This window comes from Dipodomys merriami, unplaced genomic scaffold (assembly GCF_024711535.1).
Source record: "Dipodomys merriami isolate MVZ:Mamm:240054 unplaced genomic scaffold, mDipMer1.0.p SCAF_14, whole genome shotgun sequence".
Lineage (NCBI taxonomy): Eukaryota > Metazoa > Chordata > Mammalia > Rodentia > Heteromyidae > Dipodomys > Dipodomys merriami.
In genome coordinates, this window is record NW_027202715.1 from 13,281,640 (window position 1) to 13,306,072 (window position 24,433).

General features: G+C 51.4%; 2 protein-coding genes across 5 annotated transcripts in view; both read left to right on the forward strand.

The window, feature by feature from the left end:
• Nucleotides 1–217: 217 nt before the first annotated feature.
• On the forward strand, nt 218–12,348 carry Opn4 (opsin 4). The gene is made up of 10 exons (XM_070020379.1): nt 218–361; nt 2,294–2,436; nt 4,184–4,317; nt 4,642–4,845; nt 5,460–5,631; nt 6,306–6,461; nt 7,341–7,448; nt 8,407–8,587; nt 9,321–9,464; nt 11,836–12,348. The coding sequence occupies exons 1-10, from the start codon at nt 218–220 to the stop codon at nt 11,872–11,874; spliced, it is 1,425 nt and encodes a 474-aa protein (XP_069876480.1). The 3' UTR covers nt 11,875–12,348.
• Nucleotides 12,349–14,809: 2,461 nt separating this feature from the next.
• The window catches only part of Ldb3 (LIM domain binding 3), an 80,787-nt gene continuing 71,163 nt past the window's right edge, over nt 14,810–24,433 (forward strand). For 3 of the 4 annotated variants that reach the window (XM_070020769.1, XM_070020765.1, XM_070020768.1), the window contains exons 1-2: nt 14,814–14,888; nt 14,993–15,106. In XM_070020769.1, the coding sequence (XP_069876870.1) occupies nt 15,014–15,106 (93 nt within the window). In that variant the 5' untranslated portion in view covers nt 14,814–14,888; nt 14,993–15,013. Of the gene's footprint in view, nt 14,889–14,992; nt 15,107–24,433 lie in introns of all 4 variants that reach the window. The other variant, XM_070020766.1, reaches the window with a different exon arrangement.

A 24,433-nucleotide genomic window follows, 5' to 3' on the forward strand; every position in this document is an offset into this window, starting at 1 on the left:
TTAACTGTAACACTCGTTCTTCCCACTTCACTGAACACAGAATAGCCATCAGCTCCAAGAGCAGCGCTAGGTTCAGCCTGCACTGGGAGAGCAGGCAGCAGGTTGACTGGACCACAGCACTGAGTATGGAGGAAAGCTAGGAGGCTGGGCACAAAGTCTTCAGCTCCCCAAGTCCTTGACTTCTCTGTGAACTTGAGCAAGACCACCCTGTCTCGCGATGAACCCTCCGTCAAGGCCAAGAATCTCTCCAAATCCAACCCAGGAGCCCAGCTTTGCTGCCACCCCAGCCTCGCCTGGCAGATGGGACAGTACCCAGAGCAATGTCTCCGCCCCCGGCCAGCTTCCACCCATCAGCACCACGGTAAGCCCACAAAGCAGGTCCATGCTCAGAGCCTTTCCTCTCCAATTCTTGGTCCCCTTCCTCAGCTCTGCTATAGGAACCTGGGCAAGTCACTGGACCTCTGAGCCTTCTCTACACATTGGCTGAGAAAGGAGAATACAGGCCATTGCCGGCCACTCCCCCTTCTCCCCTTCAAGAGTGCTGGTGGACCAGAAAGGCTGGCACTGATCACGAAGGGCTGGGAGAACCAGGCTTGCCCTTAGTTATATCTACTTCTTTAAAAAAGTTGGCTAGATGCCCAGTGGAACCTTCCAGAGAGGAATACAAACTCTGGGCCTTGGGCATCTGGAATTGTTATGGTCAGAGTAAGATACTGGGCAGGACAGAGATCAAACCACAACATACCCATACTTCCTTGGAAAGGGGCTAGTGTGAAAGGGGTCCTCAGATCCCTCTAAGCTAACCAGTTTTCTAGCATACTTTATTTTCTCATTCCTTCCCTCCCCCCTCCCTCCCTCCCTCCCTCCCTCCCTCCCTCCCTCCCTCCCTTCCTTCCTTCCTTCCTTCCTTCCTTCTTCCCCTTCAGCTAAAGAGCTCAGGGACAGCACCCAAGCCCAGAGTTCAAATCCCATGACCAAAAAAAAAAAAAAAAAAAAAAAAGAGTTTCATGGCTTTTCCTGCCTGGGCTGGCTTTGAACCGCAATCCTCAGATCTCAGCCTCCTGAGTAGCCAGGATGAGCCACTGGTGCCTGGCTCTAAAGGAAATTTTTTCTCTCTCCCTCTTACCAAGGTTCAAGATCAGCATTACCCAGTTCCACTATGGGGACTAAAATTTCTCCACTGAGATTTGCTAAGCATTGTCCTACTTTTAGAGAAAGATAGACAGAGGGGTTGGCGGGAGGAGTCAGTATCTAGGAGTTGTCAGAGTTCCCTAAACATCTCCCTGTTTTTCAAGCACATGTTTGTCCCACCAGCCTGTCAAGTGATCTGATCCTAGCCTTAGAGCCCCAAACACCTGTTTGCACTGGAGCTTGAGTTCAATTTTAAGAAAGTGTGTACTTCTATTTCAGTTTGGCCACTAGCTGCTCTGTGGTCATTTCCTTACCTGCCCACAAGGACCCTATCTGAGGACTGCCATTCGAAGCCAGCCTGGGCAGGAAAGTCTATGAGACTCTTATCTTCAATTAATTACTAAAAAGCCAGAGATAGAGCTGTGGCTCAAGTGGTAGAGTGCTAGCTTTGAGCAAAAAAGCTCAGGAACAGTGCCCAGGCTGAGTTCAGACGTAACAAAAGAAAACAAGAAGCAAACAAAAAAACTTGCAGGTGCACTGTGGCTATGGTAAGAGGGACCCTGCTGGCTCCTGGCCAGGGTGCCCCCAAGGTAACTGGAGGAAAGGAATCACAGGGACCAGCAGCCACCACAGACATCAGGTATGGGAGAGCTGGCACCAGTGCTTCTTCCAAAGCTTGGGCTACCATTCCACCACTCCCAGCCCCTGCACTGGGGTAAGGATACCTGAAGGTCCCCAGGTGCTGGTGGCTCATGGCTGTAACACTAACCACTCTTCTTTTTCAGGGATGTTTGCAGGTGATGGGTATAATATAATCGTTTCCTCCTCCTCCTCCTCCTCCTCCTCCTCCTCCTCCTCCTCCTCCTCCTCCTCCTCCTCCTCCTCCTCCTTCTCCTCTCCCTCCCTCCCTCCCTCCCTCCCTCCCTCCCTCCCTCTCTCTCTCTCTCTCTCTCTCTCTCTCTCTCTCTCTCTCTCTCTCTCTCTCTCTCTCTCTATCTCTCTCTCTCTCTCTCTCTCTCTGTATGTACGTATGTGTGTGTACTGGTCCTATGGCTTGAACTCAGAGCCTGGGGGCTGCCTCTGAGCTTTTGTGCTCAAGACTAGGGCCCTATCACTTGAGCCACAGCTTCACTCTAACCCTTCTTTTTCTGTCTTTCTACAGATGGCTGGCACTCAAGCTGCCCAGGTCCCCTTCCCTACAGTTGATGTTCCAGATCATGCTCATTATACCCTGGGCACGGTGATCCTGCTGGTGGGGCTCACGGGGATGCTGGGAAATCTGACCGTCATCTATACCTTTTGCAGGTATCTGGCTGGTTGAACCAGCCTTAGGGCATCAAGAGTGGGGGCCTGGCCATGTGAAACAGGGCTGAATGCAACGTGGAGATGTGTCACTCTGCTCAGTTGAGACTTAGGTGAGGCCAGGGACAAGTGTTCCATAGTCTTGGGCAGAAGACTCAATCTTCAAGCTCAGATCTGATTCTTATTGTATTGTATTGTATTTTTGTCAGTCGTGAAGCTTGAACTCTGTCAAGGCCTGAACATTGTCCATGAGCTTTTGAGCTTAAGCATTCTACCACTTTGAACCATAGTTTCACTTCCAGTTTTTAGGTGGTTAATTGAAGGTAAGGGTCTCACGTACTTTCCTGCCCAGGCTGGCTTTGAACTGTAATCCTCAGACCTCAGTCTCCTAAGTAGCTAGGATTATAGGCAGGAGCCACCAACACTGGGCTTAGAACTGAATCTTTAAGCTCAGGGAATGGTGGAGGCTGGGAGGGAATGGTCCAGGGAAGTTTGAATGGTACCTGCTGGTTGTTGGATCCTGCACACCCTGTATGCGGAGCTGGTACCCTAAGGCCCTCAGATCTCTGCTCATTTTGTCTTGTTCTTAGTTTACCCCTGTCATCACCTGCCCCAGGGAGCATCCTTTCTGTGCTTTGAGGAGCAGCCTGGACACCCAGATGCTGAAACCTGAAGCCCTCAGCAACAGTCCCCAGACTTCCTTCCTCATCTTCCCCTCTGGAAGTCTGATGGCTGAGACAGGCGGGTGGGGAAGTGAACAGACTGAGGGTCTCATAGTCCCTGGCTCCACAGATTAACAGAAGGGCTGGGCCAGTCATTTATTGTCTTTGAGCTCACTCTTTGTGAAAGAGATTTGTGCTTTCTTCCTTGGAGTCCAGGGGATGATTGAGTAAGTGAACTGGCTGACTGTGCTAGTTGCTGTGTTGTGTGACTGGAGTGAAGTCACTTTAGGTGTAAAGGCTTCTGTGATCTCCCCTGGAAAATGGCAACCACATGCCTCCCTTCGGGTAGATGCAAGGGTGGCTGTGACAGGAGATGAGCTGTCACAGTCATCATTCCCTTGGCAAAGACACTTGTTAAAGAGGACAAGTGGGGAGCCTGAGGAAGTAGGAGCTGGGAGGACAATCAGGACACGTGGGAGGAGCTGGGGAAGAAGCCGCTGGAGAGACGAAGTCTGGAGAGGTTTGTCTAAGGAGAGAATGTGAATCATACAGAGGCAATCAGAAGGTGAGAAGAGGAACCCAATCTCCCCTGGGTGGCACAGCACACTGTAGAGAGACATTATTCATTACCTCTTTCTGAAGGAATTTCCATAGGCATCCCATCCCCTTCAACCACTGGGGTTAACTGTTGCATAGATAACACCTGCTGGACAGAGGGCTGAGTCTGTGGCCCAGCAACCTTGGCCTGCCTGAATGTGCACGCACATGCATGCATGTACACGCAGGTGAACACACACATGTATACTAACAGGGGCATGCATGTATCCACACATGCAAATACGTGCATATGTTGTGTGGATACATACACATATGCCCACATGTATTCATGAATGTGAACATATGCATATGTGGTTGCATGTGCATTGCACATATGTGTTATGCATGTGTTAACTGGTGTATAAATGAATGCATTTGTGCATATATGGGTGTGGGGTGTGTGTGCTTATGTGGATGTGCGTGTGTGCATGTATGAATGTGTAGCATGTATGTGCTGGGAATCATCCCTTTACCACTTCTGACCCTTACAGGACCAGAGGTCTGAGAACCCCCGCCAATATGTTCATCATCAACCTTGCAGTCAGCGACTTCCTCATGTCCTTCACCCAGGCCCCTGTCTTCTTTGCCAGCAGCCTCCACAAGCAGTGGCTCTTTGGGGAGGCAGGTAGACACTTGGGGATACCTTTTGCTGGATGGATGAGGGATGATTTGATCCAAGGATGCCCATGGAGAAGGGTGGCCCAGGGGAAGCCACCTTCTCTGCCCTTTGTGGGCAGAGAGTGAGCAACACACTCCATCCCAAGAGTAAGCAGGGAAAAGGGAGGTTCTGGGCTTGAGAAGCTTGGCCAGACAGGGTGGAGAAGGCTCAGACCATTTTCTCTAGAGGGCAGAGACAGCGACTAGGTTTCCCCATTTCTAGCCCTTCCTCTCATTGGGTAACTGAGGGGCTCCCTTCTCCAAGAACTAACGGCAGGGGCTGTACCCACAGGCTGCGAATTCTATGCCTTCTGTGGAGCTCTCTTTGGCATCACCTCCATGATCACCCTGATGGCCATTGCCCTGGACCGCTACCTGGTGATCACACGCCCACTGGCCACCATCGGGGTGACATCCAAGAGACGAACTGCATTTGTCCTGCTGGGTGTCTGGGTCTATGCCCTGGCCTGGAGTCTTCCACCATTCTTTGGCTGGAGTAAGTGGTTTGGTGGAATTGGGGGAGGGGCAGATATGCTGGCAGATATAGTTGAAGGGGAGAGAGATGACCTTGGGGGGAGATCAGTGAACTTGGGTTGGCAGGCTGGCAAGGACCTCGTCAAATGGACACCTGGAGGGTAGCATGAGCAGTAGGAGAAACTGAGCAATCCATCAGGGGCTTGAGAATCATCTGGGTAGCCTGTGCCGCAATATGGGAGTTCTCAGATACAGTGAAATGATTGCTATGTCTGCTGCAGGGTTTGCAGCAAGTCAGATTAGACAGGGGGCTGTGATGTGAGGTTCCACAAACAGGTGGGGAGGCAGCAAGGCCCTGGGGCTACCTGGAGGCCTGGTTTACCACTGGGCCTCTGTTCTAGCCAATCAAGAACAAGCAGCAGCTGGTTTTGCCTGCTGTCTCGTTAGTTGATGTCACAGCCAGAATCCTCCACATCCCCACCCTGTCACAGGATTTCTCAAAAGTGGGCAGCTGGGAGAGTTGGGGGACTAGGGTTGTTTATAGGAATCCCAGGCTTCACATAGAAAGCCCCTAGTGGACAAGAATCTCTAGGCAGTGCCACCATGAAGGCTGAGCACTTGGCCCTTGGCCCCCAGGTGCCTATGTGCCCGAGGGGCTGCTCACATCCTGCTCCTGGGACTACATGACCTTCACCCCCTCTGTGCGCTCCTACACCATGTTGCTCTTCTGCTTCGTGTTCTTCCTCCCCCTGCTCGTCATCATCTATTGCTACATCTTCATCTTCAGAGCTATCCGGGAGACACGTCGGTAAGTACCTAGCACAAAGGAAGGGCTAAAGGAGCAGGCTTTGTTTTGCTTAGTAGAGAATACCCAGCTCCAGGCAGGAAAAAAACAAGTGAATAGGCACATGTGATTTGAAGATTTTTTTTTTTAATTTTTGGTGCCTGTTCTGGGGTTTGAACTTAGGGCCTGGGGTTGCTGTCTTTGAACTTGTGTGTCTGAGCCTGTCTGTGTATTTGTGTGTGTGTGTGTGTGTGTGTGTGTGTGTGTGTGTGTGTGTGTGTGTCTGTCTGTCTGTCTGTCTGTCTGTCCTTAGGCTTGAACTTAGGCCATGGATGCTGTCTCTGAGCTCTTTTGCTCAAGGCTAGTTCTCTACTACTTTGAGCCACAACTCCACTTCTGGTTTTCTGGTGGTTAATTGGAGATAAGAGTCTCATGGACTTTCCTGCCTGGGCTGACTTTGAACCACAATCCTCAGATCTTAATGTCCTTAGTAGCTAGGATTTCAGGTGTGAGCCACCAGTGCATGCTTGGAGACCATCTTCCAAGTTGGGACAAAGAAGGCATCCACATAGAACCACAGGAAACCTGTTGAGACTTCGTGTAACGAATACTTTGTGGAAAGGATGGACAGTCCAGGCCCATTCTGGCACAGTAGCTGTGGCCCTGTATTTGCTACAACATGGATTTGCCTTTCTTAGGGCCTGCGAAGGCTGTGGTGAGTCCCCACGGCAACGGCAGCAGTGGCAGCGGCTGCAGAGCGAGTGGAAGATGGCCAAGATCGCACTGCTGGTCATCCTCCTCTTTGTGCTTTCCTGGGCCCCCTATTCCACCGTGGCCCTGGTGGCCTTTGCTGGGTGAGCAGGGACGGAAGGGATTGGAAAGGGGAGGGACCCCTAGGCAGCCTCTCCTACCCAGGTCAACCAATGGGACAGCATAAAGCTAATGTCCCAGCCCTGCCTTCTCCCAGTGTGGCATGCCCCACCCCAGCGGCCCTGCTTACTTCTGGAGCTCCAGGGTACACATTCAGATCCAACCCCTCTGGGGAACACACAGCTGTTCCTCAGGTCCCAGTCCTCTCTTTTCCTGGGCCATAGATACATAGCTGGGGTGCTGTCACCTCGCATGGATTCCTAAGAGCTGTCCTCTAGTCCTTTGCAGCTATTCTGGGGACTTTGATATCTCCAGCAGCGTGGCCAAAGGCCAGACTTCAGAAGTACTTTGGGGACAGTGAGAACTATGACATCTTAGAAGTGTCTGGGTCTGTATCTACTTGTGTAGGAATGGCCTGGATCCCTATAGAACCTACCATGAAGTCTCTCTCTCTCTCTCAGAATGCAGGGGAGCAGGGGGCATGTCATGGTGTGAGAATTGCTGCACAAGAGGGCCAGGGCCAATGGGGAACAGGGGGAGGTGCTACCAGCAGCATAGGATCCAATGGACAATGAGGCCTGGCAAACCCCACCTCAAGCCTGGTGAAACTTCCTCCCAAAGCCCCGCCCCCAACAATCTCATAGCTCCATTCCCATTCCATCAGAATTCTCCCTAGCACTGCCGGTCCCTCCCTTTGGGGTTGAATTATTTATGTTGGTTTGGGCTGGGCTAGGATTTGGGCCTTGACAGGTCTGACCCAGAGGAAGAAGGTTCATGGGTAAAAGCTAACTGGGGGTGGCGGGGAGAGGTGAGGGGTGAGGGGTGTGGGGTAGGGATGAGTGAAGGAACCTCCTCCCTCCTAGGTATGCACACATCCTGACGCCCTACATGAACTCAGTGCCAGCCGTCATCGCCAAGGCTTCTTCTATCCACAACCCCATCGTTTATGCCATCACCCACCCCAAGTACAGGTGCAGCACCCTCCAGGTCTCCAAGTTGTCTCCATGTGGGCGTGGAGGGCTTGGGCCTGCAGATATATGTGTGTGTGTGTGTGTGTGTGTGTGTGTGTGTGTGTGTGTGTGTGTGTGTGTGTGTGTGTCTCTGTGTGTGTGATCTCTCATAGGTGAGTTGAGCAAGGGCCATAAGCATCTAGGAGCAGCCAGTAGGATCCGGAGTTGACACAATTCTTCTCTGGCCTTAACTTCCCAGAGGGCTCTGTTTGGAGGAATACCAGGAATTTTTTTTTCTGGGCAATGTCTAGCTTTAACTCTGGGATCTTCAGAGCTGGTGATTAAAGGCAGGCAAGGTTACTGATAAACATTGCTGCTACCCACCCTCAAAAAAGATCCCATCTGGGAGTTCTTTGACTCTGCCTTAAGGGGCCCTGGCAGGGTCCTGAGTGGCTGTGGCCAGCACAGCTCTGCTGATAAGAATCCCAACAAGGTACTTCTCCCTCGAGGCCCCCAGTGCTTCCTATAGCTTGGTGGTATCTATCACTCATCACCCTCCTGAAGTTGGTTGCAGGTCTTAGCCAGTCCAGCCCAAAGAACACAGGAAGTCCCTGGTCCCTATCAGCCAGAGATGTCACTTTTGGCCAGCCATATGAGGGCTGGAAGCAATGTCCACCTGGTTGAACCTTCTATTCCAGGTTCTCTCTCTCCACATGCATGAATCCAGGATCTGCTATCTGTCCTAACATCCCTGCGAGTCTGTCAGACTCCTGTCTATCTGTTATCCATTCCATTATCCCTGGGTCCTGTCAGACTCAGCATCCATCTGTCCCCATCATCCAGCATCTGTCTGTCCATCTTCATTACCTCCAATGACTCCTAGTGGCTATCTGTTCCCATCACTAGGCATCTATCTGTCCACTCATCCTGTATCAGTTTGTCTTTCCCTTCATCCTAACCAGATGTATGACTCCTCCAGGGTGGCCATTGCCCAGCATTTGCCCTGCTTGAGAGTGCTACTGGGTGTGTCAGGCCAGCATGATCACCCCTCACTCAGCTTCCGCTCTACTCACCGCTCCACACTGACCAGCCAGACCTCTGACCTCAGCTGGATCTCTGGACGGAGACGCCAGGAGTCCTTAGGCTCTGAAAGCAAGATGGTAAGACTTCTAGGCCTTTGTCAGCTGATACCTTACCACCCTTTCCCTATGCAGCCCCAGACCTCTAGGAAGTCCTAGGTCCTGGCCAGGCTGCCACTGAGATGGGGTGGGAGGGTGGTCAGCCCCTCCCAACCTTATGGGTGTCACTCTCTTGTGACTAGCAGAGGAATTGGGGTGACACAGGAATGTATCATTCTACACATGGGTCTTCCAACTCCAGGGCATCTCTTTTTCCATGCTAACACTATCTCCAGAGCAAAGATAGAATAGATTCACATTCTTGGCCTTAGATGGGCATCTAGAGACAAGGCATGAGCCAACTCAGAGCCCTTGGTCCCTCAGTACTAAGCTCTCTCATATAGGGAGAAGGGGTGTCTCAAAGAATCACAGGGCTGGGATGTAGCTCAATGGCAAAGTGCTTGCCAACAAGTAGAATGTCCTGGATTCGATCCTCAGTACCAAAATAGAAAAGACAAAAAAATACAGTCAAAGAATCACAGGATACATAATACATTCATAGGAAGGTGTGTATCAATCATAACACTAATATGCACTCTGGTCCAGGCATGTGAGGTTTGCAGGGACTTGGTGATTGAAACTTTACAGTTAACGGCGCCATGAAACTGCCATAGATACCTGTGGTAATGCTGGGGAAGGACCTGTCAGGGGGTTGGGGAGGGGCAGGCTGCAGGGGGTCAGTCTTTCCTCACAGTTACGCTCCCTCTTCCCCCAGGGCTGGACAGACACAGAGGCAGCAGCTGCATGGGGGGATGCCCAGCAAATGACTGGGCAGTCTCCCTGCAGTCAGGACCTGGAGGATGAGGAAGTCAAGGTTCTTCCCAGAGCCCAGAGAAAGGAAGTCAAGACACCCAAGAAGGTGATTGGTTCCAGTACCTGCCAATCTATGAAGGGGAGGGGAATAGGGATAAGTAGCCCAGAGAGTGGCCAGGAACAAGGCTTAGTTTAGCAGGCAGCATAATGTCCTCTGGGAATCACCCCTTCCCCAGACATTCCAGCTTTCCCTCAACAGCTTCAACTGAGTATAGGCTGTGGCTGTTCTTGGTGTGTTGTGCATGACTGTGTGGCTCTATGAACACCTCTAGCAGTTGGTGTCCCTGGTTATGCTCTGCCTTAGTAAGGTATGTGAATAATTGTGAGTGTCCATGAATGTGGGTGATCTGTGCAGCCAACGAGCACGTAAGTCATACATGAATGTGACCATGAGTCTGGCATATGCTGTCATTGTACCACATGCAAGGATGCACAACCAAGTGTGTCTTTGTGTCTGTCGGTGGGTGTGACTGGGTGAGGACAGTGCATACCTCTTTGTGTGATCTGATGTTGGGCATACCTGGGAGAGTGGGTTAAGGGCCATGAAGTGCTCACAGAGAACACCCTGAGACCAGGATGCCACCCAGAATACTTGTGGCTATTAAAAGAAGACCAGCTGTCAGCCCAAGTGCCTATGGAACGGAATGTTGATGGTGATTAGAGAAGGCCATCTTCTGGAACGCTGGAAATGCTGTGAGCACAGGCAGCCCCTCCCCTCCCCTTGCAGCTCCCCACCCGGCCCTTCTCTTACCCCCACACACAGCTCAGGACCTGTCTTCCTCCTCCTCCTGCTGGCTCCCCATAAGTTCACAAGAGGCAAGCACTCCCTGCCCTCCCTACCCCTACCCCATTCCCCAGTAATTTCACCATCTAGAAGCACCACTGCCCAATTTGGAGCCCAGGTACTCTACAGCCACTGAAGCAAGGAAGGAAGCAGTCCTGACAGTGACCTCTAGGTTGGCCAGGCAATGGTGAAAGACAGTGGCTGTCCTGGAGGGAGGAGAGGCCAGGGAGGGATGCTGGGAAGGGGCACGGGCAGGGAGAGCTGGCCACCAGTAGTCATCAGACATTCTTTATTTTATTTTATTTTATTTTATTTTATTTTGTGCTGTTCTTAGGGCTTGAACTCAGTATCTGGGCACTATCCCTGAGCTATTTTTTTATTGTTATTATAAAAGAGATGTACAGAGGGGTTATAGTTACGTAAGTCAGGTAATGAGTACATTTCTTTTTGAGCTATTTTTTTGCACAGAGCTAGCACTCTACCATTGGAGCCACAGCTCTATTTTCAGCTTTTTTGGTGAGTAATTGGAGCCAAGAGTCTTATAGACTTTCCTGCCTGGGCTGGCTTCAAATTGTGATTCTCAGATCTCAGCTTTTTGAGTAGCTGGGAGTACCAGCAGAAGTCACCAGCACTCAGCTATAGCAGATATTCTTGATAAGTACTGCCATTGAGTTAAGAGTACCCAACCTGCTGGAAACGGAGGCTCATCCCTCAGGACTGTCAGGGAAGGTAGGGGCCACAGGGGGATTCTAAGATGCTAGAGTGGGTGGGGGGTGGGCACTGAACAGTACTGTCCATGGTCTTGGGTAGATACAGAGGGTACAGGAGAGGAAACTTGGTTTGTCCTCTGTGACTAGTGGGACCCTGGGGATGGCTGAGAGGCATAGAAGAGGGCTGGAAGCCTGGGGGGTTTCTAGACCTGACCCTGGAGGACAGGGAGCCTTGGGAGGAGATTTACAAAGTAGCCAGGCCCCTTCAATGTATCTTGAATACTGAATTGAGTTGAGTGGAATAATCAAGTAGTGATTCAGGGCAGGAGGAGTGAGAAGAGACACACATGTACAGGAGTGCAGAGAAGAGATGCACGGAAGTGTATATGAGGAGCTCAGTTCATCAGATCAAACCCCAGGAGTGCCAGGTGCTCGGGGCTCACCCCTGTGATTCTAGCTATTCAGGAGGCTGAGATCTGAAGATCCAGGTTCAAAGTCAGCCCTGGCACAAAAGTCTGCAAGACACCTCTCTTCACATAACTAGTAAAAAAGCCAGAAAAGTGTGGCTCAAGTGGTAGAGCACTAGCCTTGAGCAACAAAGCCAAGGGAAAGCAAGAGTCCCTGAGTTCGAGTCCCCCTACTGGCACATATAGACACCCACACACCCACACACCTACACATGGGGCTTAGGAAGTTGAGGATGTCCTAGGAGTTATCCCTAAGCCAGTGACAGATATTGTCTCTGGCTCCCTTTCCAAGATCTGAACCTCACTCAACAAGATCTGTCCTCATTGGACCTCAACCTGGCCCTGCCACTCACCATGCCTTCATCTCTTGGTGACCTCAAACCTGAAGGGTCATTGGGGGAGTGGTCCCTTTGGGATGCTCCTCAGGGTAAACAGATACATGCTATTTATTTTCAGACCAAGGGAGAACTCCCCAGCCTGGACCTCACCATATAGGATATTCCTCATTGGCGCTTTCTTCTGGGACATGTCCAGCTTCATCTTCTCTCCTGTCACCATCACCACCACCAGCACCACCAGCACCACAGGATTATTCCATGAGCCTTCAGGCTCTGCAAGTGGTCTCATTGCCCATGCTATTCTGGGATTCACAACCACAGCCCCATGTTCCCCTTCCCATACCTTAAAACCCCTCCCTGCAGCATGCTCTACACCCACTTTTCAACTCAGAAGTCACGTCCAGCCTGGAGCATGTATCCTCAGGCCCTCCTCTTTCTGGCAGTTGCCTATCTTCAAATGCTGTGTGTTAGGGATTGTCTAGGCAATGACAGCGATGACAATAGCAATGGCTCCAGGGAACACATCAGCTGTTTATGAGCCAAGCTTCTTGGCCAGCCTGTGTGCCTAGGCTGGGCATTTTACTGGCCAGCTGAACACAGTCCTCCCTGAGCACAGAACACACACACTCATCTCTGGCTTATTTCCCCACACAGGCATGCCTGTACTGCTAGACACCTCCCCTCCCACACCAGGTACCTATTTATTTACATGCACACAGAACACATGATGCATGTTCTGCTCCTGTGGTTTATTTTGCATGAGTAGTCTATATTCCTCCTGGATTATGCCTCTAATAAGGGCAAAGGAAAAAATAAAAGGCAAAGTTCTCCTCTGACACCTTTGCTGTCTACCTGTTGATGCTGTGATGGGAAAGAGGACAGAGCCTGGCTGTGGTGCCTTCTGCTTTTTTGCATTTTCTTGCTTGCTCCCTGCTCTCAGTGAGAGCCTCTGGGTCACTTCTGAAGACCCATCTCAAATGGCAGCTGGGAAAAATAGAGGAGAGACAAAGACCAGGCATGGCCCCATCATACTCCTCAAGGATATTCTGAGCCCTGCCCAGCCCGTGGGTACCAGCTGCTCTCTGGATTCACATCTCCCAGGGGAGGCAGATGGAGGGAGGCTGGCTTTCCCCTTTAAGAGCATCTTCCCTGCTGCTCCTCCCTTCCCCCCCCCCCCATAGGCCACATCAGGCAGAGAAAGAGCCTGCAAATACAGTCTTGCCTGGGTTCCCCAAGAAAGGTGTCCCCCCACCCCCTCCTGCAGCCTTTTCCTTTCCCACACTGTTTATCTCCTGCTTCTGAGGCCATACCAGCCTGGCAGGACAGACACTCCTACTAAGCCAAGGCTAGACCTATGGATGACGGCGTGGGGCCCATATGGGCAGTGACTGGTATGGATGCTGACTTTCTGGGCCAGGCCAGATGGGGTTCTGGGTACAGGGGAGAAGGGTTGCTGAAGATGGGGAGGGAAGAGCACAGTTCCCTCCCTGGTTTCTTTGCTATTTTTGTGACCTTGGATAAATCACCAAATAGTCTTGTAACATGCACATTTGTAGCACATACCTTGCATGTGCCAGACCCTGGGTATTAGGCTGGAGTCCTGGCACATTAGAAATTACTCACACCCAGGCCTGCATCTAGTCCTCAGGGTCCAGCGTAACTTCAGGCCAGCTCTCTGAGAGAGCGAGCAAGTAGCCAACTCAATCTGATCCTATTTTCCAAGCCTCAGTTTCCACAGCTAAAAACCAGAGTGGGGGGCTGGGAAGGTGGCTCAGTGGTAGAGCGCTTGCCTTGCAAGCCTGAGGCCCTGGGTTTGATTCCTCAGCACCACATAAGAAAAAAGAAAAAAGCTGGAAGTGACGCTGTGGCTCAAGCGGTAGAGCACTAGCCTGGAGCTGAAGAGCTGAGGGACAGCACCCAGGCCCTGAGTTCAGGCCACACAACCAGCAAAAAAACCAAAACAAAACAGAGTGGGCTTCAATCTGTCTCTAGATCACATGGAGCCTGAGATCGCTCTTGGAGGAGGGTTTCTAGGGTTACTCTGACCAAAGACCACACTGGCAGGAGTCTCATGGGGCCAGGGTCCCCAGTGGAACACACTGTCTCTGGGGTATGGATGGAACATGCTATGCATGCTTCTCCTCCCTGCCCCTCTGGCATTGTGTCCCAACAGCTGAGCAAATGGCACTTCTTCCCTCCTCCCTGCCCCCTGCCATTCCTGCGCAAAGGGCACGGGGCCTGGCGTGCAGTGCTGGCAGCTGGAGATTTCCATGCTACTGTCAAGTTTTCCAGGGCACAAATGAGACAGGAGAGCCAGGAATAACCAACTGGGCCCCAGAGGGTCTAGAGGGATGGCCCTGCCTTAAACCTGCTGTCAGACCCTGTGCCAAGGTGGACAGGCAGAGGCCCCGGTGCACCCCACCCCCACCCCCAGCCAGGGCTTTAGGAGATGCCTGCAGCCACTGAGAGCCCATTGTCTGTCATGAATCCTATTGGAACAAGCCCAGGTTCCATCCAGTAGGCCCTCGTCCATTCCCTGTGTGACCTTGGGGAAGTTATTTAACCTCTCTGAACTCCAGTCTTCCAAGGTAGCAGTTCTTGGGACCCCAGGGACAGTGGCATGAAGGGTACCATTCTGAACTTGACGATGCCCAGTTATTATGCTATTATATGATCATTTTTATGACTGGACAAGCCCAAAGCCAATCGCTGGCCTTCTGAGTTAAATGTTTTCCCAGACTTGCTGAGAGCTGAACTCAGCCCTAGGCACCACCAGGGCCTCACACTAGGTAAGGCATTATCTCAGGGTCCCTGAGAGATAAAATCCCTGCCTAAGGGAGCCCAATCTACAGTCTCCTGGGCTGGAGGTGGGTCTGCTGAAGCAGAGCAAGGGTGTATGGGCTCTGTAGAGGGCAGAAGGCAGGCAAGTGCTCCCTTCCTGCCCCCAAGAGGGGGGGTGTTTCTGGGTGCCCCTCCCCAGGGGCTATATTAGCTTGGTGAGTCATGGTGGACGGCTGGGAGGCTGCAGGCGGGCGGGCCTAGTGTAGGGTTACAGTCCATTTATGGGCTCAGCAAGGCAGATATCAGTGTCGATGGCATTCACTCCCAGCTATTCTTAGGAGCCTCCCAGGCGCTCCACACAGCTAGGCCAGGCAGTAAGGGACACAGCAGGCAAGACTGGGGGTCCAGGGTCGGGGATCGGGAGCTGAGGCGTGGGCTGGGGAGGCGGGGTGCGCTCGTGCTCTCTCACCTGACTTTTCCCTTTCTCCACACAGGTGACCTCTGTCAACACCAGCATGTCTTACAGTGTGACCCTGACCGGGCCTGGGCCCTGGGGCTTCCGTCTGCAAGGGGGCAAGGATTTCAATATGCCCCTTACTATCTCCAGGGTGAGTGTGCCCTGCCATACAGCCCAGCTCCCAAAGGGGCAGGGCACTCTTGGAAGAGGGCATGTGTATGTCTGTGTCCCATGTCTGTCTGTCTATCTGTCCTTACCAGGGAAAAACCAGAGCATGATCCATCCCATCTGAGGACTGATCTGGTTTTCTGGTCTTGGCCACAGCCAGGGCTGGCCCACTCAAGCTTGTACCCCCTTGAATTTGCCCACCTGAGTGAGACGTGATGGGCAAATGGCAGGTGTTTTGAGCAGAGAAGGAAATGCTGAGTTTGCAGGGTGGAAGAAAGCACAGCGCTTTCTTTCTGGCAAGGTGGGCTCAGGTTGCCTCCAAGCCTGGAAGCAAGCAGAGGTTTTGGGAAAAGAATGCTCCTTAGAAGGGGAGGATAGATGACAAGTAAGCAGATGCATGGGTGGACAGATTGCTGCCCTGCTATCATGATGTGGATTGGGGTTGAACTGGTTACTGGGTTCTAGTACTTGTTCTATCCTAGATCCAAAATACCAAGCCTGGGTTATGAGTTTCTCCTCCTCCTGCCACCCGGGTCTTCCAGGAGCTCCCTTACTGTCTGGCTCACAGAGCTGGACCTCCCTCCTTACCTGAAGCAGGGGACTGTCTGTCCTGCCTGACAGTGTCATGTCTTCTCTCTCCATGCTTACCTGAGGAAATGAGGTCCTCTGTTGCCAGGCTGGAGACCCCAAAGCCCAGGGAAGCCAAGAGTAGACATGCTTGAGAAGAAGGAAGGACTTTATCTTAACTACGGCACATTCTCAGCATATAGGTCACAACTAGAACACAGCAGGTACAGTCAAGGTCTGTCATAGAAAGGTACTGTCCAGCAGTCCTGGAAGAGCTGGGGCTGGAAACCGCATGTCTCAGAGAGACTGTGAGGCTTTCAAGGGGCAAAGACAACATGGGTTGGGTGGCTGAAAACCTACTGGTATTTCCCTGGGCCTGGGGGCAGGGTGAAGCCTCAGGCTGTCACTAGAGGATCATGGTTAGACAGGAGAGTCTCCTGGGTGGCTTTCTCCCTAAGGAGAAAGAACAATTTCTTCTCCAGGGCAATAGAGACTTGCCTTGGGCCTAGGAATAGCACTTGGTGAGTAGTCCAAATGGTGGTAGGCAGAGGGCAGAGGGTTTCACTGGAAAGACAGCTTGGTTGTTGAACCTGGCTTGGGCACTAGGAGTAGTCCTTGGCCTTCACTCATCAGCTGGAGGTGTGAAGGCTCCACCTTTCAGATCTCCTACCCCGAAGACTACAGGGTCCCATACTGAGTTTTTTTGTTTTTTAACTGTATTTTTTTTGTCTTTTCTTTTTTGGTACTGGGGATCGAACCCAGGACGTTGCACTTGCTAGGCAAGCGCTTTGCCACTGAGCTACATCCCAGCCCCAGGGTCCCATACTGAAAGGATCATATTGGTGGTATGGTGACAGCTTCATAATGTGGTAACAAATGCCTATGAGTATTTAAGCCCAGTGGCTACCCCAACTCCATCTCTTTGTACAAGGCAGAACTGCTGTCATAGCCCTTCTAGCATCCTCTATCTAGAGCTGAACCCCTACCTCCCCCAGCCCCACCATTCTTGAGACTTGCTGCTGGTATTCTCTGCCCCATCGTGTAGACACCAACTCGCCTTCAGGCTCAGTGATACCCAGGATAGCCAATGACCTCACCCAGGACCTATGCAGCACTCGGCCCTGGATGGCCAGGGGCTTAAATGGCAGTACAGAATAAGCTAGACAGCAGGAGGAACGTACTCACTTGGGGAGGGGGTATGTTGGGATGTACTAGAGCCACTGACAAGGGGGGATTAAAAAAAAAAAAGAATCCAGGCAGAGCACTGGATGGAGGATGGGCATGGTGAGCTTTTAACTTCCTTCTGAGACACGCCTTGAATCACCTGGAGAGGGAGGACTAGATGCTGGAGCCTTCCTCAACACTGGAGGTCCCTTGAGAAATGCCTCTGGCAGGTGACAGATCTCACAGGCTCCGTGCTTATGGCCAAGCTTATCTCATGGGCACCAGGGCTGTGATATTTCTGGCTGAGGCTCACAAGGACCCTCTATTACCAAGAACAAGCCCTCAAAGGGATGTAGGACCAGAATTTTCTGGAAGAGACCTATTCTACCTCAGATACAACCCACGTCTCATAATGGTCAGTAGACATCACTTGGAGTCCTAGCTTAAGCCTTTGCTATGGAGATACCACAGGCAGTAGCAGTGGGGCATGTGGGAACTAGCTAGGCAGAGCCTGCTTATATCTCCAGCAGGTACCCACAGTACTGGGGCACATTCACTGCCTGACCACTGAGGGGGAGGGGTCACCGTCTCACCTCACAGCCAGGCAGAACTGCAGGTTACACTTATTTATTTATTTAGCTATCTAGTTATTTAGTTATTTTCTACTAGTGCTAGGGCTTGAATTTTCTGGCCTCCCACTTTGGCTTAGCTTTTTTTTTTTCCCTAGACCTGGGCTTGAACTCAGCTGGGAACTGTCCCTGAGCTTCTACCATTTGAGCCACAGCACCACTTCTGGCTTTTCTGTTTGTGTGATACTGAGGAATCTAACCCAGGGCTTCATGCATGCTAGACAAGCACTCTACCATTAAGCCACATTCCCAGCCCTATTTATTTATTTATTTTATTTTTGCCAGTCCTGGGGCTTGAACTTAGGGCCTGGGGCACTGTCCTGAGCTTCTTTTGCTCAAGGCTAGCACTCTGCTACTTGAGCCACAGTGCCACTTCCAGCTTTTTCTGTTTATGTGGTACTGAGGAATTGAACCCAGGGATTCATGCATGATAGGCAAGCACTCTACCACTAAGCCACATTCCCAGCCCTTGCTTAGCTTTTTTGCTCTATCACTTGAGTCATTGCTCTACTTTGACTTTTTTTTTTTTTTTGGCTGGTTAACTGGAAAGTCTCATGGACTTTTCTCTCCAGGCTGATATGATCCTCATATCTCAGCCTCTTGAGTAGCTAGAATTACAGATGTGAATCACAGGTGCCCAACTTGAGACTTGCTTGCATTTATACATGGGGCAGAGGGGGCCATGAGTGGAAATTCCTGTGATCTGCCTCCTCTTCTCTCTGACCAGGGACTGCCACCTGATGGCAGAGTGGCAGCCTGTACCTGAGTTATACTGGCCCCAAGCGTCAACCTTGGGCAGCCCCTGGGGGTCTCCCTTCAGCTGAGCTGATCCTCAGAAACTGCAGAGAAGTGATTCAGAAGGGAGACCCAGACAGTTCAGGGAAATGCCTTTATTTATCCTGGACAGGTGCAAAGGACCTGCAACCTGAGCTGCCCTCTTACCCTGCCCCCCTCTGCTCCCGGAAGCAAGGAAGAGTGAGAACAGGCTCCTTCCCCCCACCCAGGGAGCAGCTCTATGGGCCCTGCCCCCACTTTGTCTGAGCCACTGGCCAGAGGCTGGTGCCAAGCATAAGGTTCATCCTTGTTACTGTAACATCTCTACCATAGGAAGAGGGACATGCCTTCATTCAACTCTGCTATTCTGCCCAGTCTCAGTGCCTTACCTATAGGAGGGAGAAGATGCCCTCTCCAGGTATGACAGTGCAGGTGTGGAAAGATGCCTCAACTGGCTGGCTGGAGGTTAACAGAGCAACGGGGAGTGGGACTGAGCCAGGCCCAGGCGGGGCCTAGCCTGCAAGGTCTCAGGTCCCACCTGACAGATCTTGGGCCACCAGCCCAGAGGCCTCTAAACTCCCTGGTGGTTTCAGTTTCTGTATTTACCAAACTCTCTCCTAGCTAATGGGGACACTGAGAACAGAGGGTCCCTGGGGAGAGGAACCGGGTAGGCAGGGGACTATTCAGGGTGTGTATGGGGGTGGGGTAGGGGTGGGAGTAGCTGTGCTGGCAATTCCTGGAATTTTGAGGCTACTGGAGCGTGTTGTGGGGCTGTTCTTGGGCAGTGCCTATCGGTGCTGACAGGTCTTGCTGTTTATAGCAGCGTTGAAGGTCAGGCAAGCCTTAGAGGCTCCAAGCATCTGTCTATCCATCAGTGGAAGATAAGGGGGCAGTGACACAGTGGGGGGAATGCTCTTAGACATACCTTCTCTGGGCCCTCCCAAGGCTCAAAGCTGCCTCTGACCCTTTTGAGGGTACTGAAAGAAGAGGACTAGAGTCTGTCCATTGAGGTCCATCAAGGTCCCAAAGGGTAGATCCTCACAAGGCAAGGGCAAACTGCACAAGTAGTCCCTGGGCCACTTGAGGAAAAGAAATGATGGGCCTGGAGCTGATGGCTCACATCTGTAATCCTAGCTACTCAGAAGGCTGAGATCTGAGGATCGTGGTTCAAAGCCAGCCCGGGCAGAAAAGTCAGTGAGACTTATCTCCAGTTAACCAACAGAAAACCAGAAGTGGTACTGTGACTCAGGTGGTAGAATGCTATTCTTGAGCAAAAGAACTCAAGTACAGTGCCCAGGCTCTGAGTTCAAACCCCACAACTGCCAAAACAAAGGAGGAGGAGGAGGGGGAGGAGGAGGAAATATGGTAAGGCAGATGTCAAAGAAGGCAGAGCCTAGCAGAGTCTACTAGCCTGGTAGACTGATCTCTTCCAATTCCCTTGAGTCTCTTTTCTTTCTCTCTGGTCTTTTTTCATTCCAGGGGCTGCCCTTGAGTGCAATGTCTCTCCTCCTTAGCCCTTACATACCCAAACACAGCTTAACCACAGGAGTGATCCCAGGAAGTGTAAAGTTAACCCAATACATACAGGAGCATACACTGGCCACATCCAGGATCAGCTAGAACTGTGGGCCTGGACAGGAGGAGGAGAGGAGAGAAACAGCAGCTGGGCTGGACAGCAGGAGAGGGCAGGGTCAGCTAGAAAACATCTGGGATCCCTCGAATTTGCACTTTCGGGTGGTTGTTGGTATGTGTGGAGGATGGGCACTGGTGGCTGAATGTAGAGAGGTTGAAGAGAATGGAGTCAGGATTTTCTGCTTGCTTGTTAGGGAAATCTAGAGATAAAGGGAGAGAAAGGAGCCAGGAGTCAGTTGGAGCAATCAAGACAGGACATATATATATATGTATCTGACTGTGTGGGATGTGGGTGAGGCCATAAGACAGAAGGAGGGAGGGAGGGAGAGAAGGGGTGTGTGCATGGGGCAAGGCCCCAGGGGAGGCCAGATAGGAAAAGAGCCTGCCAAGCTCAGGGGTAATCTAATCACACAAACTTAAGCATACTCGAGGCTCCAGGACAAATCCTGGAGGACCGGAAGGAGGCTGCACTACCTGCCTTCAGCCTGCCCAGCACTCCTGAGTAGAGAACCAGAAGGCAGAGGCCTGTCTGCTTCTGAGTATCAGCAGAGATGGCTGGAAACTTCTGGAGAACCTAGGCTGCCAGATGCCCTCCCTACTGTCAGGGAACCAGAGACCAGGAGGCTATTGCCTGGGGGCCTCTGGAGTCCCACCTGGCATCCCATTTCCCTGGGAATCATGGGTGGAATCTAGGAACAGCAGCTGGCTCAGGACTGGGCCGTGGGGGCTAAGCCCTCATCTCTCCCCCTCTGCCAGCTCGCCAGTGGAGCCCAGGGAGGGGGCCTGCCAGCCTGGGTCCTGGTGGCACTTCTCCTTGGAAGGGTGTGGGGTCAGCATTTGAGATTTTGTTTTGGTTTTGCAAATGTTCTGCTCCTTTCTCAGCTCTGTACCCGTCTTTATGCGAAGCTTTGTTGAATAATGTAATCCTTGTGACAATCCTGAACAAAAGGCATTGTTGTACTGTAGTTACTCAAGCTTTAGCCAAGGATGCCTGAAATGTGGCTCATTTCAAAGCCCATGCCCTCTTTCCCTTTCTGTCTCCCTCCTAGAGCAGGTGGCCCTGGTACCTTTCTCTTAGGGAACCCCAGGACTTCAGGCCGGCAAGACAGACAGGCTTCTCTGGGCAAGGTGGCTGATCATGGCCTCCAAACACACAGAGCCTGTCCTCTGTATGCACATCTGAGGCCTTTGCAGGTTCTGCTGGAAGTTGAGGTTCAGTTGGGAGGTGGCTATTGGCTGGAGAAAGCTGAAAAGGGAAATAGGAATGAAACTCATTCGAAAGAGAATTTTATTTATGTTTTATCTTTTCATTTTATTTTGTTGTGCTGGTACTGGGGCTTGATCAGGACCTCCTTGGAGTTATTTTGCTTCACAACTGATGCTCCACCATTAGAGACAATGGTCCACTTCTGGCTTTTTTTGCCGGTTAATTAGAACTAAGAGCCTTCTGGATTTGTCTTCCAGAGCTAACTTTGAACCTTGAACCTCTGATCTCAGCCTTTTAAGTAGCTAGGATTATAAATATGAGCCCTAGGCACTGGGCTCCAAAGAGAAGAATAGAAAGATAAACAAACAAACAACAAACCCACTCTCAGGTGAAGGTGGCTAAAGTCTCTAATCCTAACTACTCAAGAAGCTGAGATCTGAGTATCAAGATTCAGAGCCAGCCTAGACAACAAAGTCTGTGAGACTCTTATCTCCAATAAACTACTCAGAAAAGGCTGGAAGTGGTGCTGTGGCTCAAGTGGTAGAGTACTAGCCTTGAACAAAAGGAGCTCAGAGACAGTCCCCAGGTCCTGAATTCAAGCCCTGAATTCAGGCACAGAAAATAAAAAACAAAGTTAAACAAACAAATGAACAACCCAATCTCCAAGAATTTGAGTGCTTTGAGTCTTTTCTGGGACAAAGTCAGCAGGGGAGTGGAGAGTCAGATGAGGGACACACGTCATGCTTACACGTCATGCCTGCGCTACTCTTTCCATGAGCTCTGGGTCTGGGCTCTGGGCAAGGGTCCCAGAGAGCCTCTCCCCTCCCCCTGGCCAGCTTGAACTGTTTCTGTGGCAGAAGGAGAGGGATCTGATGGCCCTTTAGGGACCCTGGCTCCATCTGGCCTCCTTGTGTAAGGACACTTGAGTAGAGTACAAGAGGCCCTTCCTATAAGAAAATATCTGTACCCCACCCCTTTGTACTCTGAGGGACATTGGGCCCTGATCAGGGCAGCCAAAGGCCAGGCCAGCTGCACCCTGATGGGCAGACACAGGTGCAGGGAAAGAGGCGCCAGGGGCAGGCAGGAGCCAGATTGGCAGCTTCCTTCTGGAACATTTGGCCACTGACCAGGCCCTAGGAAGGCTGAGTTCTCCCCAGGAATAAGAATCACCCCAGCCCACACCTGAGGATGAAAGGGAGTGAGGCAAGACCCAAGGAAGGATGGGCACAAGCTGGCCTGTGCCTGGGGGACAGAGATGTCACCAGGCAACTTTGAAGGGAGGGAGTTCTAGATGGCCTGCAGCTGGCCCTCACTCATTGGGCCCAGCCCCCCTTGGATGTCATTCTGGTGCCCTTGGTCATAGTGTTATCCTGATCTTCTGGCTGTAGCCTCATCCCCTGTGCGAGATTTGCAGCTACCCTGCCCTACTCTACCCTAAGCTTCCAACTGCAGGGTCAGCCCCTTCTCCATGGATAGTTAGTGTCCTTTTGTGGGATAAACTGCTATGGCAGGGGCCTGTTGTGGGGTGACAGCCATGGGAGGGGGTCCACTGTAAGATGTTTTTCTGTGAGGTTGTTCTGCTAGGGGGGTTGCCTGCAATGTGCTCTACTAGACAGCACTGGTATGTCAAAATGAGGGAGAGGGGGATGGGACCCAAAGCAAAATTGTAACAAAAATGTATCCTGGACAGAAGTACCTAGTATTCACAATGTTTCTTGAATTGTCTCCAAAGTAAGATAAAATTGCAAGATCACCATATGATGAGTGAAATATTATAGTGAGATTTCACAGTGGTGATAGGATAGGATAGTGGTGAATATTTGGGTACTCATAGTAGAAATTTTCACTCCCTTTCTGTCTCTGTCTCTCTCTGTCTCTGTCTCTCTGTCTCTCCCTGACTCTGTCTCTGTCTCTCCCTGTCTCTGTCTCTCTCTCCCTGTCTCTGTCTCTTTGTCTGTCTCTCTGTCCCTCCCTGTCTCTGTCTCTGTCTCTCTCTCTCCCTGTCTCTGTCTCTGTCTCTCTGTCTCTGTCTCTCTCTCCCTGTCTCTGTCTCTTTGTCTGTCTCTCTGTCCCTCCCTGTCTCTGTCTCTGTCTCTCTCTTTCCCTGTCTCTGTCTCTCTGTCTCTGTCTCTGTCTCTCTGTCTCTCCCTGTCTCTCTCTCTCCCTGTCTCTGTCTCTCTGTCTCTGTCTCTGTCTCTTTCTCCCTGTCTCTGTCTCTCTGTCTGTCTCTCTGTCCCTCCCTGTCTCTCTGTCTCTCTCTTTCCCTGTCTCTGTCTCTCTGTCTCTGTCTCTCTGTCTCTCCCTGTCTCTGTCTCTCCCTGTCTCTGTCTCTCCCTGTCTCTCTCTGTCTCTGTCTCTGTCTCTTACGTGTGCCAGTATTGGCACATGCTCCCACTTGGCTTTTTCACTCTTGAGCTACAGCTCCATTTTCAACTTTTTTACTAGAAAATAAGAGAGAAGAGTCTTATAGATTTGTCTTCCCAGGCTGGCTTTGAACCTTGATTCTCAGATCTCAGCCTCTTAAGTAGCTAGGATTACAGATGTGAACCACTGATACCTGCCTCAACTGTTTTTTTGTTTTGTTTAAAAATGTCTGTGATGTTTGCTGGGGATTCCCTAGCCAGCACAGGAAGGCAGAAGGTGGAGTGGCTTTTCCAAAGAATACTGTGGCAGTTAGGCAGCCCCATTTGCCCTCAGGAGTCCTCTCTCCCTTGGGAAGGGCTTTGTGTTTCTTCTTTGTTCCTGGGTCAATGCCCTTGGTTCACTCTCTGCGTCCAAAGATAGTAACATACTCCTGTCGTGGGAAGAGGCTCCCTCTGGCAATGATTTTGGGGGTGAGGATGTGTTTGTAGAAATCCCTAGGGGTATACATGTCTCCTGTGAAGTCTTGGCAGTGGGCTGGGCTATGGAGTATGGCTTCTTGGCCATCCGGGCCTCTGCTTTTCCACTGTCCCCGCCTTAGCCCTTATATCCAGGGGTTGGGGGAGGGGTACTCTTGGAACAAGAGAAGGCTCTTAGCGAGCTGGAGGCCTGGTGGCTCACACCTGTAATTCTAACTAGTCAGGAGGCTGAGATCTCAGGATCATGGTTCAAAGCCAGCCCCTGCAGGAGACTCTTATCTTCAATTAATCACACACAAAGTGCCAGAAGTTGTGGCTCAATCTGAAAAAGTTTTAGAGACAGTGTCCAGGCCCTGACCAGAAACTGGCCAAAAAAAAAAAAAAAAGGCTCTCAGAGCTGCAAAAGCAGGTCAGCACTCACTGGCCAGGGAAGAACTTACAAGTCTTTCTGTTATGGCTTACATGATGTGGGGTAGTTTCTGGGACCAGTGATGGGG

Excerpts from the sequence above, each read along its gene's own strand:
- Opn4 (XM_070020379.1), top strand. The coding sequence starts at position 218 with ATGAACCCTCCGTCAAGGCCAAGAATCTCTCCAAATCCAACCCAGGAG. Across the intron at positions 4,318-4,641 it reads GTGGCTCTTTGGGGAGGCAG|GCTGCGAATTCTATGCCTTC; the intron begins GTAGACACTTGG and ends CTGTACCCACAG. Across the intron at positions 8,588-9,320 it reads TAGGCTCTGAAAGCAAGATG|GGCTGGACAGACACAGAGGC; the intron begins GTAAGACTTCTA and ends CTCTTCCCCCAG.